This window comes from Aulonocara sp. 'chitande type north' Nkhata Bay, linkage group LG12 (assembly GCF_057382095.1).
Source record: "Aulonocara sp. 'chitande type north' Nkhata Bay isolate Kocher_YH1m ecotype deep benthic linkage group LG12, A_spYH_male_GT1.1, whole genome shotgun sequence".
In the NCBI taxonomy this organism is placed as follows: Eukaryota; Metazoa; Chordata; class Actinopteri; order Cichliformes; family Cichlidae; genus Aulonocara; species Aulonocara sp. 'chitande type north' Nkhata Bay.
In genome coordinates, this window is record NC_141355.1 from 19,819,146 (window position 1) to 19,841,013 (window position 21,868).

Below are 21,868 nucleotides of genomic sequence, written 5' to 3' on the forward strand. Positions count from 1 at the left end.
TTTTTGCTCTATTTCAGTGCCAACTTAGAAGGAAACTTACCAGAAATCTCCATAGTCTCGCCAACAACAGTGTGTCCCAGATCAAATCCTCTATTAGGCGGTGTGGTTGTTTCCTCCTCTTTTATTGATGGTTTTCCTTCAATAACTGATGGTGGTGCAGTCATGTCACTGCCCTGTTTCTGGTCTTGCTCAGAAAAGGTTGATGGTGTGGTTGATGCAATTGTACCTAGCTGATTTTGCACCTGGGCTGGTGATACTGTCTTGAATTGAGTGCTGGTTGGTATTTCAGTGTAAGGAGAGACACCTATGTCACCTTTCCCAAACGTGACATCAACACCTTCCTTCTTTGAAGCTTCTGTAGCATTTACCTTAAATACTTTCTTGATTTCATCTGGAGATAGAGCCTGTTCTATACTGATGATCTTTGGTGCCTTTGTAGTCATCAGTTCATCAAATACATCATCAAAGCTGGGGGATGAAATCCCAGAACTTACAGAGCCACTTTCAGCCTTATCATTAGGGACAGAAGGTGACTCATCATCACCCAGCTTAACAACACTTGCTGTAGTCATGCTGTTTTCTTGGAGGGTAGAGACTGATTTTCCACTGATTGTGGTTGATGCCGTAACCATGATAGCTTCTGCTATTACCTTTGAGTCAGGTGTTTGAGCAACAGATGGTGGTGTAGAAATTAACACTGTATCATTTTCTAGTGTTTGGTTGTACAGGGGATCTGCTGCCACCACATAAGGATTTAGTGCTTCATAATCTGGTTGTGGATCAGTTAGACTGAGGTGAGTCGTTGCACCACTTGAGACCTGATCAACAGCTGGTTCAACTGTCCCATCTGCTACCGAAACACGGTCGTCTTCAGAAACAAAAGCAGGTGCAACTGTTGATACTGCAGTCTGGCTTGTGACATGATTAGCAAATACAGGGCGAGTTGTGGTCAGTGATATATCATGAGAAAGACCAGGGTTGGGGCGGTGTGTAAGTGTAATTTCTGACTTGGCTTGTTCAAATAATTCCATGGGAGTTGTCAGTGGTTGTAGAGGAGAAAGAGTTGAGTCCAACTGAATGACAACATCTGGCTGTGATGGTGTTGAGGGGACATTTGAAGTGGGTATTGTGGTGATCATTACTGTTGTCTCTGAGATAGCTGTGCTTGTTATAGCTGCATTTTGTGACTCCTTTGGTTCTGACTCAAAGGAAGTTGATGTATTCAATGACTCAATAGATCTGGTCACAGCAGGGGGCTGTGTTGCATGGGCTGCAGTGCTGAAGACCTCATGGGATGTCTGACCTGAGGTTTCTTCAAAAGATTCTGACTCATCTGTTTGGGAGCTTGCCGGCTGAGTGGATAAAGTGCTAGTAATCATAGTCTTCTTAACGGTCGACAAACTAGGAGTGACAGAGTCAGACCCAAAGGTGCTCAATCCCATTTCACTTGAACCTGCTGTAGAAATAATAATACTTGTTCCTGTTGATATAAACCTCTCTTCACTCTTCACTGGCGTCTTGGCATAACGTGAACTGTCTTCATCGGTTGAGGTGTCTCTCTCAGTCGATACTACAGCTGGCTTCTCAGTGGTAGAAGCAAGAATGGTAAGGGCAGGTTCTGTTATCATTTTGGGTGACTGGTCAGTAATTTCTGAAGTGAAAACCAACCCTTCAGTCTCAGTGGTAGAAACTGAGGACACACCTGAGGATGGAGTCCTTTTTGTTTCAAATGAAAATGAGTAAGTTGCTTCACCTGAGATCTCTAGTGATGCGTCTACAGCGCTTGACACTGCAGGAGATCTTGTGTCAGTAGCTATAGTTTCTTCTTCTTCTTCACTTGGAGGTTTTGGAGTTGTAGATTCTACTCCAACAGGCTCCGCTCCTGTCCCCATATGAGATGAAGTTATAATAGCATGAGGAGATGTTTTCTGGATGTCACTGTCTGAACTACTTGAAATTTCCCCTTTCAATGTTGTGACTGTTAATGCAGTCTGGGCAGTTACAACCATAGCAGTGCTTAACTTCTCACTAGACAACACTGGGCTCACTGTGGCTGGCACATTTTTCTCAGAAGAGATGCCAGTGTGGGGAGTAGGCATGATCTCAGACCTGGCTTGCTCAGTACTAAACAGTGAAGAGGGTGTAGATGTTTTTTCAGTCATCCAACTTTCCAAAGATGATGCTGAAGGTTTCTCTGAGCTTTCTTGTGCAAAGTCATCAGAGTCACCTGAAGAGTCGTCATCAGATGTTTTACTGGTGGATTTCATTGTTCCAGGTTTAGTGGAGACTGGTGCGACAGTGACTGAAGGTTTAGTGGTTTGTGTGAAAACGGATGAACTTAAGGTTTTATCAGTTATGCCGTGACTTGTAGCTGTTAGAATTACGGGTGATGCTGTCGTATATTTTTCTTTTTTAACTGTGGTGACCACATAATCTTCACTAGTCACTAAAGTGACAGAGGTAGAGTCTGCTGTTTCCATTAACATTTGAGAAGAAAAAGATGAGGAAGTGGAAATCTCAGTAGTGTCTCCTTGGAATTGATCAGAAATTGGTTTGGTAGTCTCAAATGAGAAAACTTTGTGTGTTGTTGTAACATCATAGATTTCTCCAGAGCTTGACTGAGTGGACACGGAAGTATCTTGTGTGGCCTGCGCCAACCTTGTGACATTTACTTCACTTGATGTTTCTTCCGAAGAAACGTCTTTCACAGGTGACGATTCTGAAGTGAACAAGTATTCAGAAGATGTTGAGGCTGATGATGTATCACTGGCTGAGGTTGGTGTAGGACTCAAAAATGTGTCACCCACAGTCCCTGAACCCTCTGGTTCTTCTGTAACTTCCAGCTTTTGAGTTATTGTAATTGCTGTGACACCCCCAGCTTCCTCTGTCAGAATAGTTGGATAAAATGAAGAAGAGGGAACCACAGACATCGTATCTGCATCAGTGATTGTATCATCTTTGGTAATAAGCTCTGTACTGTAGCTGTCTTCTCTCATACTATCTGTAACTCCAGAGAACAGTTTATCTTCCTGTTGTGTATCCTCGATGAATATGATAGATGTGCTGGTTGATGTTTTGGATGCATCCAGAACTATGGTCGGTGTTTGTTCAGTTAGTCGAGTCTTGGCTTGGCTCCTGTCGGGAGTAATAATCTCAACTTGTTGATCTGTAACGCTGTGATATATAACAGTGGGAACTGGGGCAGATGTTGATGTAAATTCATCTTGTTTATGCTCACTGCTCAAGCTTTCTGTGCTGAAATCAACAACAGTGTGATTATATATTAAGGCATCAGTTGTATGGGAGGGCAGGGCTGTAGAGGGGGATTCTGTTGTGTGTTCAGCCACAGCAACCTCATCTTTCTCAGTGCTTGAAAGGGGATGATCTGTTGCTGGAGTAATTTTACTTTCCTGTGAGAAAACCCTGTTATCAGAGGTTGCTGTTGCTGTAGCAAAACCCTTGGTTTCACCTGCTGTTTCTGAAAATGTGGCAGTCTCCATCACTGAAGGCTTTAGGGTGAACTTCACAGTGGTTTGGTTGCCAGAACTCTCTACCTCTGTCAAAGTAAAATCTGGTTTTGGTGTTGATTTTTTACTTGTGATTGCATATTCTGTTGATGTGTACGACTTCTCTGTGGTGTAGAGAGAAGCTGCAGGTGCAGTAGATTTTGGAACATCAGCTGTTCCACTTTCATTAAGTCTTTTTGCTGTGCTTGTTGGTTTCTCTGTGCTGAAAATGGAATGGCCTGTACTCTCTGTGCTAGTAACAGATGTACTTTCATGAGTTGCTCCTATTATTCTTGGTTTGGTTGTGGGTAGAACTGATAATCCTGTGTCTTTTACTGTAATAAGCACGTCAGTGGTATGGCCACCTGGGTCACTATCTTCTGGAAACACTGAATTTATAACCGCTGAGGAAATTGTACTATCCAAAACTCCAGAACTCTCCCTTTCAGGTACTCTTGTGGAGGATGACCCACTTGAGTCATCGCCTGACCACTCATCTTGATCGGTGACTCCACTGCCCTGATCAGAAGTGTAAATCTCAGGGCTCATCATGCTTGGAGATTGAGTTGGTGATATAAATTCTTTGGTTACCTGTGTACTAGACTGAGGTGAAAATGCAACACTGACCATGTCAGATGTGCTCTGAGTCTCATCTGTTTCTGTCTCATCTGTTTGCACTTTAAATTCCTTGTATGGTTTTGTAGCAGTTTCAATTAATATCCCTTCACCAGATCCATCTTGACTTGATTCCAAATCAAAGTCTTGAGGGAAGCTGCCAGAGTTGTCCATGTCATTGTAGGCAGAGGTCATCATTGGGGTAATACTGGGTATTGCCATTGGCCGAAATGTTTTGAGTGTATAGGGACTAGATGTAGCAGTTGTAAATTCTCTATCACTTGAATGCTCTTCCCCAGTGAATACAGGTGTGTTTGATGGACTAAATGTTGTTACTGCTAGGGTTGCTGATTCCACAGAGGGCTGTTCAGGTGCTGTTTCATCTGTGTATGTTGATGTGTAATCTCCTGAGAAGTCTGGGTCGGGAAAATGACCTGCTTCTGACTCAAACTGAGTAGTGGCAGAAAACAGAGGAGCATCTGTAGACTGCCCGGTCATGAACTCATGAGGTGAAATCATTGTACTGTGAGTCAAAGTTTTCAGGTTTTCAACTGTTGCTGTAAAGGATGTGTGTGTTCTTTGAGAGTCACTGAAAGTAGTTGATGGTGCTGATGTTGATGTCGTAGTCATGAAATCAAAAGAAACAGTGTTCCTTGTTGTTACCATCTCTATTGTTTCAGTTGAAGTTGTATCTGAGAAAGAAGATAACGTAAACATGTCTACAGTTTGGTCAGTTAATGTAAAGGGTTCAGGAGATAACACTGTGTTGTCAGTTAAGGGGTAAAGCAAGGTTTTCTCTGGGTGACTAATTAATGGAATCTCAAGTTCTGCGACTGGACTTGATGTTGGGGCCATTGTGCTGAGCGATGAAAAAGATGGAGGAACTGCATTGACAAAGGCCGGTATATGGGTTATCTCATCATGCGAGCTCCACTCTTCAGTAAAGGAGTTAGTTTCATCTCTTGCAGTTGTGGTATAGTATTTGTCTGTTCCAGATGACATCGCATCTGTATCAACATGTTGTGTTACTGCAAGTGATAGTGGCATTGACTCCACAGTGCTGGATACAGATGGAGATACGTCACTGAAAACAGAGCTTGCATTCAATATATCTGTGGTGTCATCACTTGAACGTTCTACATCCATTGGAGTTGTGTCCAAATAGGTCATTGTCTTATCAGTCAAAGGAGAAACAGAAGTCTTTTCTGTCTGATCTGAGAGAGCACTGGAGTAAACATCAGCTGGAGTTGCTGTTGACTTCTCCGTGGTGAACTTTGCGGAAGCTGTGGGAAGTGCAGTGAGATTTATGATCATTCCAGGCGTCTGATCTCCTGAGCCCTCTTCTGTTGATGTCAAAAAAGAACTTTCCTCTGGTGTTAATGAATATTCATCGAACTTGCTTGTGGTGACAGATTTTTGCGTACCAGATGACACTGATATTGGCTTCTGAGTACTGAAGACAGATGAGGATGAAGTAAAAGCACCTTTTGAAGTATCACTTGAAAGCACTGCTGTTGTTATGATGCTTGAGACTTCAGCGAAAACAGTAGTGCTGTCTCCAGAAAAATCTGCATCTGTGGCACTCGGGAAGGATGTAGTTTCTGACTTCATTGTTGACGGACTGAAAGAAGCAAACGAGTCCATTACGGTAGGTTGACTGCTTTCACTTTCAACCTCAACATCTGGAACACTGGTAAGGGATGGTACTTTAGTCTGATCTGTATCAACATGTTGTGTTACTGCAAGTGATAGTGGTATTGACTCCATAGTGCTGGATACAGATGGAGATACGTCACTGAAAACAGAGCTTGCATTCAATATATCTGTGGTGTCATCACTTGAACGTTCTACATCCATTGGAGTTGTGTCCGAATAGGTCATTGTCTTATCAGTCAAAGAGGAAACAGAAGTCTTTTCTGTCTGATAAGAGAGAGCACTGGAGTAAACATCAGCTGGAGTTGCTGTTGACTTCTCCGTGGTGAAAAATGAGGAAGCTGTGGGAAGTGCAGTGAGATTTCTGATCATTTCAGGCGTCTGATCTCCTGAGCCCTCTTCTGTTGATGTCAAAAAAGAACTTTCCTCTGGTGTTAATGAATATTCATCGAACTTGCTTGTGGTGACAGATTTTTGCGTACCAGATGACACTGATATTGGCTTCTGAGTACTGAAGACAGATGAGGATGAAGTAAAAGCACCTTTTGAAGTATCACTTGAAAGCACTGCTGTTGTTATGATGCTTGAGACTTCAGGGAAAACAGTAGTGCTGTCTCCAGAAAAATCTGTATCTGTGGCACTCGGGACGGATGTAGTTTCTGACTTCATTGTTGATGGACTGACAGAAGCAAACGAGTCCATTACGGTAGGTTGACTGCTTTCACTTTCAACCTCAACATCTGGAACACTGGTAAGGGATGGTACTTTAGTCTCATCTGTATCAACATGTTGTGTTACTGCAAGTGATAGTGGTATTGACTCCACAGTGCTGGATACAGATGGAGATACGTCACTGAAAACAGAGCTTGCATTCAATATATCTGTGGTGTCATCACTTGAACGTTCTACATCCATTGGAGTTGTGTCCAAATAGGTCATTGTCTTATCAGTCAAAGGAGAAACAGAAGTCTTTTCTGTCTGATCTGAGAGAGCACTGGAGTAAACGTCAGCTGGAGTTGCTGTTGACTTCTCCGTGGTGAACAATGAGGAAGCTGTGGGAAGTGCAGTGAGATTTCTGATCATTTCAGGCGTCTGATCTCCTGAGCCCTCTTCTGTTGATGTCAAAAAAGAACTTTCCTCTGGTGTTAATGAATATTCATCGAACTTGCTTGTGGTGACAGATTTTTGCGTACCAGATGACACTGATATTGGCTTCTGAGTACTGAAGACAGATGAGGATGAAGTAAAAGCACCTTTTGAAGTATCACTTGAAAGCACTGTTGTTGTTATGATGCTTGAGACTTCAGGGAAAACAGTAGTGCTGTCTCCGGAAAAATCTGTATCTGTGGCACTCGGGAAGGATGTAGTTTCTGACTTCATTGTTGACGGACTGACAGAAGCAAACGAGTCCATTACGGTAGGTTGACTGCTTTCACTTTCAACCTCAACATCTGGAACACTGGTAAGGGATGGTACTTTAGTCTGATCTGTATCAACATGTTGTGTTACTGCAAGTGATAGTGGTATTGACTCCACAGTGCTGGATACAGATGGAGATACGTCACTGAAAACAGAGCTTGCATTCAATATATCTGTGGTGTCATCACTTGAACGTTCTACATCCATTGGAGTTGTGTCCAAATAGGTCATTGTCTTATCAGTCAAAGGAGAAACAGAAGTCTTTTCTGTCTGATCTGAGAGAGCACTGGAGTAAACGTCAGCTGGAGTTGCTGTTGACTTCTCCGTGGTGAACAATGAGGAAGCTGTGGGAAGTGCAGTGAGATTTCTGATCATTTCAGGCGTCTGATCTCCTGAGCCCTCTTCTGTTGATGTCAAAAAAGAACTTTCCTCTGGTGTTAATGAATATTCATCGAACTTGCTTGTGGTGACAGATTTTTGCGTACCAGATGACACTGATATTGGCTTCTGAGTACTGAAGACAGATGAGGATGAAGTAAAAGCACCTTTTGAAGTATCACTTGAAAGCACTGTTGTTGTTATGATGCTTGAGACTTCAGGGAAAACAGTAGTGCTGTCTCCAGAAAAATCTGTATCTGTGGCACTCGGGACGGATGTAGTTTCTGACTTCATTGTTGATGGACTGACAGAAGCAAACGAGTCCATTACGGTAGGTTGACTGCTTTCACTTTCAACCTCAACATCTGGAACACTGGTAAGGGATGGTACTTTAGTCTCATCTGTATCAACATGTTGTGTTACTGCAAGTGATAGTGGCATTGACTCCACAGTGCTGGATACAGATGGAGATACGTCACTGAAAACAGAGCTTGCATTCAATATATCTGTGGTGTCATCACTTGAACGTTCTACATCCATTGGAGTTGTGTCCAAATAGGTCATTGTCTTATCAGTCAAAGGAGAAACAGAAGTCTTTTCTGTCTGATCTGAGAGAGCACTGGAGTAAACATCAGCTGGAGTTGCTGTTGACTTCTCCGTGGTGAACAATGAGGAAGCTGTGGGAAGTGCAGTGAGATTTCTGATCATTTCAGGCGTCTGATCTCCTGAGCCCTCTTCTGTTGATGTCAAAAAAGAACTTTCCTCTGGTGTTAATGAATATTCATCGAACTTGCTGGTGGTGACAGATTTTTCCGTACCAGATGACACTGATATTGGCTTCTGAGTACTGAAGACAGATGAGGATGAAGTAAAAGCACCTTTTGAAGTATCACTTGAAAGCACTGTTGTTGTTATGATGCTTGAGACTTCAGGGAAAACAGTAGTGCTGTCTCCAGAAAAATCTGTATCTGTGGCACTCGGGACGGATGTAGTTTCTGACTTCATTGTTGATGGACTGACAGAAGCAAACGAGTCCATTACGGTAGGTTGACTGCTTTCACTTTCAACCTCAACATCTGGAACACTGGTAAGGGATGGTACTTTAGTCTCATCTGTATCAACATGTTGTGTTACTGCAAGTGATAGTGGTATTGACTCCACAGTGCTGGATACAGATGGAGATACGTCACTGAAAACAGAGCTTGCATTCAATATATCTGTGGTGTCATCACTTGAACGTTCTACATCCATTGGAGTTGTGTCCAAATAGGTCATTGTCTTATCAGTCAAAGGAGAAACAGAAGTCTTTTCTGTCTGATCTGAGAGAGCACTGGAGTAAACGTCAGCTGGAGTTGCTGTTGACTTCTCCGTGGTGAACAATGAGGAAGCTGTGGGAAGTGCAGTGAGATTTCTGATTATTTCAGGCGTCTGATCTCCTGAGCCCTCTTCTGTTGATGTCAAAAAAGAACTTTCCTCTGGTGTTAATGAATATTCATCGAACTTGCTTGTGGTGACAGATTTTTGCGTACCAGATGACACTGATATTGGCTTCTGAGTACTGAAGACAGATGAGGATGAAGTAAAAGCACCTTTTGAAGTATCACTTGAAAGCACTGTTGTTGTTATGATGCTTGAGACTTCAGGGAAAACAGTAGTGCTGTCTCCAGAAAAATCTGTATCTGTGGCACTCGGGACGGATGTAGTTTCTGACTTCATTGTTGATGGACTGACAGAAGCAAACGAGTCCATTACGGTAGGTTGACTGCTTTCACTTTCAACCTCAACATCTGGAACACTGGTAAGGGATGGTACTTTAGTCTCATCTGTATCAACATGTTGTGTTACTGCAAGTGATAGTGGTATTGACTCCACAGTGCTGGATACAGATGGAGATACGTCACTGAAAACAGAGCTTGCATTCAATATATCTGTGGTGTCATCACTTGAACGTTCTACATCCATTGGAGTTGTGTCCAAATAGGTCATTGTCTTATCAGTCAAAGGAGAAACAGAAGTCTTTTCTGTCTGATCTGAGAGAGCACTGGAGTAAACGTCAGCTGGAGTTGCTGTTGACTTCTCCGTGGTGAACAATGAGGAAGCTGTGGGAAGTGCAGTGAGATTTCTGATTATTTCAGGCGTCTGATCTCCTGAGCCCTCTTCTGTTGATGTCAAAAAAGAACTTTCCTCTGGTGTTAATGAATATTCATCGAACTTGCTTGTGGTGACAGATTTTTGCGTACCAGATGACACTGATATTGGCTTCTGAGTACTGAAGACAGATGAGGATGAAGTAAAAGCACCTTTTGAAGTATCACTTGAAAGCACTGTTGTTGTTATGATGCTTGAGACTTCAGGGAAAACAGTAGTGCTGTCTCCGGAAAAATCTGTATCTGTGGCACTCGGGAAGGATGTAGTTTCTGACTTCATTGTTGACGGACTGACAGAAGCAAACGAGTCCATTACGGTAGGTTGACTGCTTTCACTTTCAACCTCAACATCTGGAACACTGGTAAGGGATGGTACTTTAGTCTCATCTGTATCAACATGTTGTGTTACTGCAAGTGATAGTGGTATTGACTCCACAGTGCTGGATACAGATGGAGATACGTCACTGAAAACAGAGCTTGCATTCAATATATCTGTGGTGTCATCACTTGAACGTTCTACATCCATTGGAGTTGTGTCCGAATAGGTCATTGTCTTATCAGTCAAAGGAGAAACAGAAGTCTTTTCTGTCTGATCTGAGAGAGCGCTGGAGTAAACATCAGCTGGAGTTGCTGTTGACTTCTCCGTGGTGAACAATGAGGAAGCTATGGGAAGTGCAGTGAGATTTCTGATCATTTCAGGCGTCTGATCTCCTGAGCCCTCTTCTGTTGATGTCAAAAAAGAACTTTCCTCTGGTGTTAATGAATATTCATCGAACTTGCTGGTGGTGACAGATTTTTCCGTACCAGATGACACTGATATTGGCTTCTGAGTACTGAAGACAGATGAGGATGAAGTAAAAGCACCTTTTGAAGTATCACTTGAAAGCACTGTTGTTGTTATGATGCTTGAGACTTCAGGGAAAACAGTAGTGCTGTCTCCAGAAAAATCTGTATCTGTGGAACTCGGGAAGGATGTAGTTTCTGACTTCATTGTTGATGGACTGAAAGAAGCAAACGAGTCCATTACGGTAGGTTGACTGCTTTCACTTTCAACCTCAACATCTGGAACACTGGTAAGGGATGGTACTTTAGTCTCATCTGTATCAACATGTTGTGTTACTGCAAGTGATAGTGGTATTGACTCCACAATGCTGGATACAGATGGAGATATGTCACTGAAAACAGAGCTTGCATTCAATATATCTGTGGTGTCATCACTTGAACGTTCTACATCCATTGGAGTTGTGTCCAAATAGGTCATTGTCTTATCAGTCAAAGGAGAAACAGAAGTCTTTTCTGTCTGATCTGAGAGAGCACTGGAGTAAACGTCAGCTGGAGTTGCTGTTGACTTCTCCGTGGTGACCAATGAGGAAGCTGTGGGAAGTGCAGTGAGATTTCTGATCATTTCAGGCGTCTGATCTCCTGAGCCCTCTTCTGTTGATGTCAAAAAAGAACTTTCCTCTGGTGTTAATGAATATTCATCGAACTTGCTTGTGGTGACAGATTTTTGCGTACCAGATGACACTGATATTGGCTTCTGAGTACTGAAGACAGATGAGGATGAAGTAAAAGCACCGTTTGAAGTATCACTTGAAAGCAGTGTTGTTGTTATGATGCTTGAGACTTCAGCGAAAACAGTAGTGCTGTCTCCAGAAAAATCTGTATCTGTGGCACTCGGGAAGGATGTAGTTTCTGACTTCATTGTTGACGGACTGACAGAAGCAAACGAGTCCATTACGGTAGGTTGACTGCTTTCACTTTCAACCTCAACATCTGGAACACTGGTAAGGGATGGTACTTTAGTCTCATCTGTATCAACATGTTGTGTTACTGCAAGTGATAGTGGTATTGACTCCACAGTGCTGGATACAGATGGAGATACGTCACTGAAAACAGAGCTTGCATTCAATATATCTGTGGTGTCATCACTTGAACGTTCTACATCCATTGGAGTTGTGTCCAAATAGGTCATTGTCTTATCAGTCAAAGGAGAAACAGAAGTCTTTTCTGTCTGATCTGAGAGAGCACTGGAGTAAACGTCAGCTGGAGTTGCTGTTGACTTCTCCGTGGTGAACAATGAGGAAGCTGTGGGAAGTGCAGTGAGATTTCTGATCATTTCAGGCGTCTGATCTCCTGAGCCCTCTTCTGTTGATGTCAAAAAAGAACTTTCCTCTGGTGTTAATGAATATTCATCGAACTTGCTTGTGGTGACAGATTTTTGCGTACCAGATGACACTGATATTGGCTTCTGAGTACTGAAGACAGATGAGGATGAAGTAAAAGCACCGTTTGAAGTATCACTTGAAAGCAGTGTTGTTGTTATGATGCTTGAGACTTCAGCGAAAACAGTAGTGCTGTCTCCAGAAAAATCTGTATCTGTGGCACTCGGGAAGGATGTAGTTTCTGACTTCATTGTTGACGGACTGACAGAAGCAAACGAGTCCATTACGGTAGGTTGACTGCTTTCACTTTCAACCTCAACATCTGGAACACTGGTAAGGGATGGTACTTTAGTCTCATCTGTATCAACATGTTGTGTTACTGCAAGTGATAGTGGTATTGACTCCACAGTGCTGGATACGGATGGAGATACGTCACTGAAAACAGAGCTTGCATTCAATATATCTGTGGTGTCATCACTTGAACGTTCTACATCCATTGGAGTTGTGTCCGAATAGGTCATTGTCTTATCAGTCAAAGGAGAAACAGAAGTCTTTTCTGTCTGATCTGAGAGAGCACTGGAGTAAACGTCAGCTGGAGTTGCTGTTGACTTCTCCGTGGTGAACAATGAGGAAGCTGTGGGAAGTGCAGTGAGATTTCTGATCATTTCAGGCGTCTGATCTCCTGAGCCCTCTTCTGTTGATGTCAAAAAAGAACTTTCCTCTGGTGTTAATGAATATTCATCGAACTTGCTTGTGGTGACAGATTTTTGCGTACCAGATGACACTGATATTGGCTTCTGAGTACTGAAGACAGATGAGGATGAAGTAAAAGCACCTTTTGAAGTATCACTTGAAAGCACTGTTGTTGTTATGATGCTTGAGACTTCAGGGAAAACAGTAGTGCTGTCTCCAGAAAAATCTGTATCTGTGGCACTCGGGAAGGATGTAGTTTCTGACTTCATTGTTGACGGACTGACAGAAGCAAACGAGTCCATTACGGTAGGTTGACTGCTTTCACTTTCAACCTCAACATCTGGAACACTGGTAAGGGATGGTACTTTAGTCTCATCTGTATCAACATGTTGTGTTACTGCAAGTGATAGTGGTATTGACTCCATAGTGCTGGATACAGATGGAGATACGTCACTGAAAACAGAGCTTGCATTCAATATATCTGTGGTGTCATCACTTGAACGTTCTACATCCATTGGAGTTGTGTCCAAATAGGTCATTGTCTTATCAGTCAAAGGAGAAACAGAAGTCTTTTCTGTCTGATCTGAGAGAGCACTGGAGTAAACGTCAGCTGGAGTTGCTGTTGACTTCTCCGTGGTGAACAATGAGGAAGCTGTGGGAAGTGCAGTGAGATTTATGATCATTTCAGGCGTCTGATCTCCTGAGCCCTCTTCTGTTGATGTCAAAAAAGAACTTTCCTCTGGTGTTAATGAATATTCATCGAACTTGCTTGTGGTGACAGATTTTTGCGTACCAGATGACACTGATATTGGCTTCTGAGTACTGAAGACAGATGAGGATGAAGTAAAAGCACCTTTTGAAGTATCACTTGAAAGCACTGTTGTTGTTATGATGCTTGAGACTTCAGGGAAAACAGTAGTGCTGTCTCCGGAAAAATCTGTATCTGTGGCACTCGGGAAGGATGTAGTTTCTGACTTCATTGTTGACGGACTGACAGAAGCAAACGAGTCCATTACGGTAGGTTGACTGCTTTCACTTTCAACCTCAACATCTGGAACACTGGTAAGGGATGGTACTTTAGTCTCATCTGTATCAACATGTTGTGTTACTGCAAGTGATAGTGGTATTGACTCCACAGTGCTGGATACAGATGGAGATACGTCACTGAAAACAGAGCTTGCATTCAATATATCTGTGGTGTCATCACTTGAACGTTCTACATCCATTGGAGTGGTGTCCAAATAGGTCATTGTCTTATCAGTCAAAGGAGAAACAGAAGTCTTTTCTGTCTGATCTGAGAGAGCACTGGAGTAAACGTCAGCTGGAGTTGCTGTTGACTTCTCCGTGGTGAACAATGAGGAAGCTGTGGGAAGTGCAGTGAGATTTCTGATCATTTCAGGGGTCTGATCTCCTGAGCCCTCTTCTGTTGATGTCAAAAAAGAACTTTCCTCTGGTGTTAATGAATATTCATCGAACTTGCTTGTGGTCACAGATTTTTGCGTACCAGATGACACTGATATTGGCTTCTGAGTACTGAAGACAGATGAGGATGAAGTAAAAGCACCTTTTGAAGTATCACTTGAAAGCACTGTTGTTGTTATGATGCTTGAGACTTCAGGGAAAACAGTAGTGCTGTCTCCAGAAAAATCTGTATCTGTGGCACTCGGGACGGATGTAGTTTCTGACTTCATTGTTGATGGACTGACAGAAGCAAACGAGTCCATTACGGTAGGTTGACTGCTTTCACTTTCAACCTCAACATCTGGAACACTGGTAAGGGATGGTACTTTAGTCTCATCTGTATCAACATGTTGTGTTACTGCAAGTGATAGTGGTATTGACTCCACAGTGCTGGATACAGATGGAGATACGTCACTGAAAACAGAGCTTGCATTCAATATATCTGTGGTGTCATCACTTGAATGTTCTACATCCATTGGAGTTGTGTCCAAATAGGTCATTGTCTTATCAGTCAAAGGAGAAACAGAAGTCTTTTCTGTCTGATCTGAGAGAGCACTGGAGTAAACGTCAGCTGGAGTTGCTGTTGACTTCTCCGTGGTGAACAATGAGGAAGCTGTGGGAAGTGCAGTGAGATTTCTGATCATTTCAGGCGTCTGATCTCCTGAGCCCTCTTCTGTTGATGTCAAAAAAGAACTTTCCTCTGGTGTTAATGAATATTCATCGAACTTGCTGGTGGTGACAGATTTTTCCGTACCAGATGACACTGATATTGGCTTCTGAGTACTGAAGACAGATGAGGATGAAGTAAAAGCACCTTTTGAAGTATCACTTGAAAGCACTGTTGTTGTTATGATGCTTGAGACTTCAGGGAAAACAGTAGTGCTGTCTCCAGAAAAATCTGTATCTGTGGCACTCGGGAAGGATGTAGTTTCTGACTTCATTGTTGATGGACTGAAAGAAGCAAACGAGTCCATTACGGTAGGTTGACTGCTTTCACTTTCAACCTCAACATCTGGAACACTGGTAAGGGATGGTACTTTAGTCTGATCTGTATCAACATGTTGTGTTACTGCAAGTGATAGTGGTATTGACTCCACAGTGCTGGATACAGATGGAGATACGTCACTGAAAACAGAGCTTGCATTCAATATATCTGTGGTGTCATCACTTGAACGTTCTACATCCATTGGAGTTGTGTCCGAATAGGTCATTGTCTTATCAGTCAAAGGAGAAACAGAAGTCTTTTCTGTCTGATCTGAGAGAGCACTGGAGTAAACGTCAGCTGGAGTTGCTGTTGACTTCTCCGTGGTGACCAATGAGGAAGCTGTGGGAAGTGCAGTGAGATTTCTGATCATTTCAGGCGTCTGATCTCCTGAGCCCTCTTCTGTTGATGTCAAAAAAGAACTTTCCTCTGGTGTTAATGAATATTCATCGAACTTGCTTGTGGTGACAGATTTTTGCGTACCAGATGACACTGATATTGGCTTCTGAGTACTGAAGACAGATGAGGATGAAGTAAAAGCACCGTTTGAAGTATCACTTGAAAGCAGTGTTGTTGTTATGATGCTTGAGACTTCAGCGAAAACAGTAGTGCTGTCTCCAGAAAAATCTGTATCTGTGGCACTCGGGAAGGATGTAGTTTCTGACTTCATTGTTGACGGACTGACAGAAGCAAACGAGTCCATTACGGTAGGTTGACTGCTTTCACTTTCAACCTCAACATCTGGAACACTGGTAAGGGATGGTACTTTAGTCTCATCTGTATCAACATGTTGTGTTACTGCAAGTGATAGTGGTATTGACTCCACAGTGCTGGATACGGATGGAGATACGTCACTGAAAACAGAGCTTGCATTCAATATATCTGTGGTGTCATCACTTGAACGTTCTACATCCATTGGAGTTGTGTCCGAATAGGTCATTGTCTTATCAGTCAAAGGAGAAACAGAAGTCTTTTCTGTCTGATCTGAGAGAGCACTGGAGTAAACGTCAGCTGGAGTTGCTGTTGACTTCTCCGTGGTGAACAATGAGGAAGCTGTGGGAAGTGCAGTGAGATTTCTGATCATTTCAGGCGTCTGATCTCCTGAGCCCTCTTCTGTTGATGTCAAAAAAGAACTTTCCTCTGGTGTTAATGAATATTCATCGAACTTGCTTGTGGTGACAGATTTTTGCGTACCAGATGACACTGATATTGGCTTCTGAGTACTGAAGACAGATGAGGATGAAGTAAAAGCACCTTTTGAAGTATCACTTGAAAGCACTGTTGTTGTTATGATGCTTGAGACTTCAGGGAAAACAGTAGTGCTGTCTCCGGAAAAATCTGTATCTGTGGCACTCGGGAAGGATGTAGTTTCTGACTTCATTGTTGACGGACTGACAGAAGCAAACGAGTCCATTACGGTAGGTTGACTGCTTTCACTTTCAACCTCAACATCTGGAACACTGGTAAGGGATGGTACTTTAGTCTCATCTGTATCAACATGTTGTGTTACTGCAAGTGATAGTGGTATTGACTCCATAGTGCTGGATACAGATGGAGATACGTCACTGAAAACAGAGCTTGCATTCAATATATCTGTGGTGTCATCACTTGAACGTTCTACATCCATTGGAGTTGTGTCCAAATAGGTCATTGTCTTATCAGTCAAAGGAGAAACAGAAGTCTTTTCTGTCTGATCTGAGAGAGCACTGGAGTAAACGTCAGCTGGAGTTGCTGTTGACTTCTCCGTGGTGAACAATGAGGAAGCTGTGGGAAGTGCAGTGAGATTTATGATCATTTCAGGCGTCTGATCTCCTGAGCCCTCTTCTGTTGATGTCAAAAAAGAACTTTCCTCTGGTGTTAATGAATATTCATCGAACTTGCTTGTGGTGACAGATTTTTGCGTACCAGATGACACTGATATTGGCTTCTGAGTACTGAAGACAGATGAGGATGAAGTAAAAGCACCTTTTGAAGTATCACTTGAAAGCACTGTTGTTGTTATGATGCTTGAGACTTCAGGGAAAACAGTAGTGCTGTCTCCGGAAAAATCTGTATCTGTGGCACTCGGGAAGGATGTAGTTTCTGACTTCATTGTTGACGGACTGACAGAAGCAAACGAGTCCATTACGGTAGGTTGACTGCTTTCACTTTCAACCTCAACATCTGGAACACTGGTAAGGGATGGTACTTTAGTCTCATCTGTATCAACATGTTGTGTTACTGCAAGTGATAGTGGTATTGACTCCACAGTGCTGGATACAGATGGAGATACGTCACTGAAAACAGAGCTTGCATTCAATATATCTGTGGTGTCATCACTTGAACGTTCTACATCCATTGGAGTTGTGTCCAAATAGGTCATTGTCTTATCAGTCAAAGGAGAAACAGAAGTCTTTTCTGTCTGATCTGAGAGAGCACTGGAGTAAACGTCAGCTGGAGTTGCTGTTGACTTCTCCGTGGTGAACAATGAGGAAGCTGTGGGAAGTGCAGTGAGATTTCTGATCATTTCAGGGGTCTGATCTCCTGAGCCCTCTTCTGTTGATGTCAAAAAAGAACTTTCCTCTGGTGTTAATGAATATTCATCGAACTTGCTTGTGGTCACAGATTTTTGCGTACCAGATGACACTGATATTGGCTTCTGAGTACTGAAGACAGATGAGGATGAAGTAAAAGCACCTTTTGAAGTATCACTTGAAAGCACTGTTGTTGTTATGATGCTTGAGACTTCAGGGAAAACAGTAGTGCTGTCTCCAGAAAAATCTGTATCTGTGGCACTCGGGACGGATGTAGTTTCTGACTTCATTGTTGATGGACTGACAGAAGCAAACGAGTCCATTACGGTAGGTTGACTGCTTTCACTTTCAACCTCAACATCTGGAACACTGGTAAGGGATGGTACTTTAGTCTCATCTGTATCAACATGTTGTGTTACTGCAAGTGATAGTGGTATTGACTCCACAGTGCTGGATACAGATGGAGATACGTCACTGAAAACAGAGCTTGCATTCAATATATCTGTGGTGTCATCACTTGAACGTTCTACATCCATTGGAGTTGTGTCCAAATAGGTCATTGTCTTATCAGTCAAAGGAGAAACAGAAGTCTTTTCTGTCTTATCTGAGAGAGCGCTGGAGTAAACATCAGCTGGAGTTGCTGTTGACTTCTCCGTGGTGAACAATGAGGAAGCTGTGGGAAGTGCAGTGAGATTTCTGATCATTTCAGGCGTCTGATCTCCTGAGCCCTCTTCTGTTGATGTCAAAAAAGAACTTTCCTCTGGTGTTAATGAATATTCATCGAACTTGCTTGTGGTGACAGATTTTTCCGTACCAGATGACACTGATATTGGCTTCTGAGTACTGAAGACAGATGAGGATGAAGTAAAAGCACCTTTTGAAGTATCACTTGAAAGCACTGTTGTTGTTATGATGCTTGAGACTTCAGGGAAAACAGTAGTGCTGTCTCCAGAAAAATCTGTATCTGTGGAACTCGGGAAGGATGTAGTTTCTGACTTCATTGTTGATGGACTGAAAGAAGCAAACGAGTCCATTACGGTAGGTTGACTGCTTTCACTTTCAACCTCAACATCTGGAACACTGGTAAGGGATGGTACTTTAGTCTGATCTGTATCAACATGTTGTGTTACTGCAAGTGATAGTGGTATTGACTCCACAGTGCTGGATACAGATGGAGATACGTCACTGAAGACAGAGCTTGCATTCAATATATCTGTGGTGTCATCACTTGAACGTTCTACATCCATTGGAGTTGTGTCCGAAAAGGTCATTGTCTTATCAGTCAAAGAGGAAACAGAAGTCTTTTCTGTCTGATCTGAGAGAGCGCTGGAGTAAACATCAGCTGGAGTTGCTGTTGACTGCTCCGTGGTGAACAATGAGGAAGCTGTGGGAAGTGCAGTGAGATTTCTGATCATTTCAGACGTCTGATCTCCTGAGCCCTCTTTTGTTGATGTCAAAAAAGAACTTTCCTCTGGTGTTAATGAATATTCATCGAACTTGCTTGTGGTGACAGATTTTTCCATACCAGATGACACTGATATTGGCTTCTGAGTACTGAAGACAGATGAGGATGAAGTAAAAGCACCTTTTGAAGTATCACTTGAAAGCAGTGTTGTTGTTATGATGCTTGAGACTTCAGCGAAAACAGTAGTGCTGTCTCCAGAAAAATCTGTATCTGTGGCACTCGGCAAGGATGTAGTTTCTGACTTCATTGTTGACGGACTGACAGAAGCAAACGAGTCCATTACGGTAGGTTGACTGCTTTCACTTTCAACCTCAACATCTGGAACACTGGTAAGGGATGGTACTTTAGTCTGATCTGTATCAACATGTTGTGTTACTGCAAGTGATAGTGGTATTGACTCCACAGTGCTGGATACAGATGGAGATACGTCACTGAAAACAGAGCTTGCATTCAATATATCTGTGGTGTCATCACTTGAACGTTCTACATCCATTGGAGTTGTGTCCGAATAGGTCATTGTCTTATCAGTCAAAGGAGAAACAGAAGTCTTTTCTGTCTGATCTGAGAGAGCACTGGAGTAAACGTCAGCTGGAGTTGCTGTTGACTTCTCCGTGGTGAACAATGAGGAAGCTGTGGGAAGTGCAGTGAGATTTCTGATCATTTCAGGCGTCTGATCTCCTGAGCCCTCTTCTGTTGATGTCAAAAAAGAACTTTCCTCTGGTGTTAATGAATATTCATCGAACTTGCTTGTGGTGACAGATTTTTCCGTACCAGATGACACTGATATTGGCTTCTGAGTACTGAAGACAGATGAGGATGAAGTAAAAGCACCTTTTGAAGTATCACTTGAAAGCAGTGTTGTTGTTATGATGCTTGAGACTTCAGCGAAAACAGTAGTGCTGTCTCCAGAAAAATCTGTATCTGTGGCACTCGGGAAGGATGTAGTTTCTGACTTCATTGTTGACGGACTGACAGAAGCAAACGAGTCCATTACGGTAGTTTGACTGCTTTCACTTTCAACCTCAACATCTGGAACACTGGTAAGGGATGGTACTTTAGTCTGATCTGTATCAACATGTTGTGTTACTGCAAGTGATAGTGGTATTGACTCCACAGTGCTGGATACAGATGGAGATACGTCACTGAAAACAGAGCTTGCATTCAATATATCTGTGGTGTCATCACTTGAACGTTCTACATCCATTGGAGTTGTGTCCGAATAGGTCATTGTCTTATCAGTCAAAGGAGAAACAGAAGTCTTTTCTGTCTGATCTGAGAGAGCACTGGAGTAAACGTCAGCTGGAGTTGCTGTTGACTTCTCCGTGGTGAACAATGAGGAAGCTGTGGGAAGTGCAGTGAGATTTCTGATCATTTCAGGGGTCTGATCTCCTGAGCCCTCTTCTGTTGATGTCAAAAAAGAACTTTCCTCTGGTGTTAATGAATATTCATCGAACTTGCTTGTGGTCACAGATTTTTGCGTACCAGATGACACTGATATTGGCTTCTGAGTACTGAAGACAGATGAGGATGAAGTAAAAGCACCTTTTGAAGTATCACTTGAAAGCACTGTTGTTGTTATGATGCTTGAGACTTCAGGGAAAACAGTAGTGCTGTCTCCAGAAAAATCTGTATCTGTGGCACTCGGGACGGATGTAGTTTCTGACTTCATTGTTGATGGACTGACAGAAGCAAACGAGTCCATTACGGTAGGTTGACTGCTTTCACTTTCAACCTCAACATCTGGAACACTGGTAAGGGATGGTACTTTAGTCTCATCTGTATCAACATGTTGTGTTACTGCAAGTGATAGTGGCATTGACTCCACAGTGCTGGATACAGATGGAGATACGTCACTGAAAACAGAGCTTGCATTCAATATATCTGTGGTGTCATCACTTGAACGTTCTACATCCATTGGAGTTGTGTCCAAATAGGTCATTGTCTTATCAGTCAAAGGAGAAACAGAAGTCTTTTCTGTCTTATCTGAGAGAGCGCTGGAGTAAACATCAGCTGGAGTTGCTGTTGACTTCTCCGTGGTGAACAATGAGGAAGCTGTGGGAAGTGCAGTGAGATTTCTGATCATTTCAGGCGTCTGATCTCCTGAGCCCTCTTCTGTTGATGTCAAAAAAGAACTTTCCTCTGGTGTTAATGAATATTCATCGAACTTGCTTGTGGTGACAGATTTTTCCGTACCAGATGACACTGATATTGGCTTCTGAGTACTGAAGACAGATGAGGATGAAGTAAAAGCACCTTTTGAAGTATCACTTGAAAGCACTGTTGTTGTTATGATGCTTGAGACTTCAGGGAAAACAGTAGTGCTGTCTCCAGAAAAATCTGTATCTGTGGAACTCGGGAAGGATGTAGTTTCTGACTTCATTGTTGATGGACTGAAAGAAGCAAACGAGTCCATTACGGTAGGTTGACTGCTTTCACTTTCAACCTCAACATCTGGAACACTGGTAAGGGATGGTACTTTAGTCTGATCTGTATCAACATGTTGTGTTACTGCAAGTGATAGTGGTATTGACTCCACAGTGCTGGATACAGATGGAGATACGTCACTGAAGACAGAGCTTGCATTCAATATATCTGTGGTGTCATCACTTGAACGTTCTACATCCATTGGAGTTGTGTCCGAAAAGGTCATTGTCTTATCAGTCAAAGAGGAAACAGAAGTCTTTTCTGTCTGATCTGAGAGAGCGCTGGAGTAAACATCAGCTGGAGTTGCTGTTGACTGCTCCGTGGTGAACAATGAGGAAGCTGTGGGAAGTGCAGTGAGATTTATGATCATTTCAGACGTCTGATCTCCTGAGCCCTCTTTTGTTGATGTCAAAAAAGAACTTTCCTCTGGTGTTAATGAATATTCATCGA

General features: G+C 42.7%; 1 protein-coding gene across 1 annotated transcript in view; it reads right to left on the reverse strand.

Moving 5' to 3' along the window:
- The window catches only part of vcana (versican a), a 46,012-nt gene that overhangs the window by 6,160 nt on the left and 17,984 nt on the right, over positions 1–21,868 (reverse strand). The window contains exons 9-10 of the mRNA XM_086314082.1: positions 6,317–21,437; positions 41–5,326 (exon numbers count right to left, since the gene is read on the reverse strand). Coding sequence (XP_086170208.1) covers positions 41–5,326; positions 6,317–21,437 — 20,407 coding nt within the window. The remainder of the gene's footprint in view (positions 1–40; positions 5,327–6,316; positions 21,438–21,868) is intronic.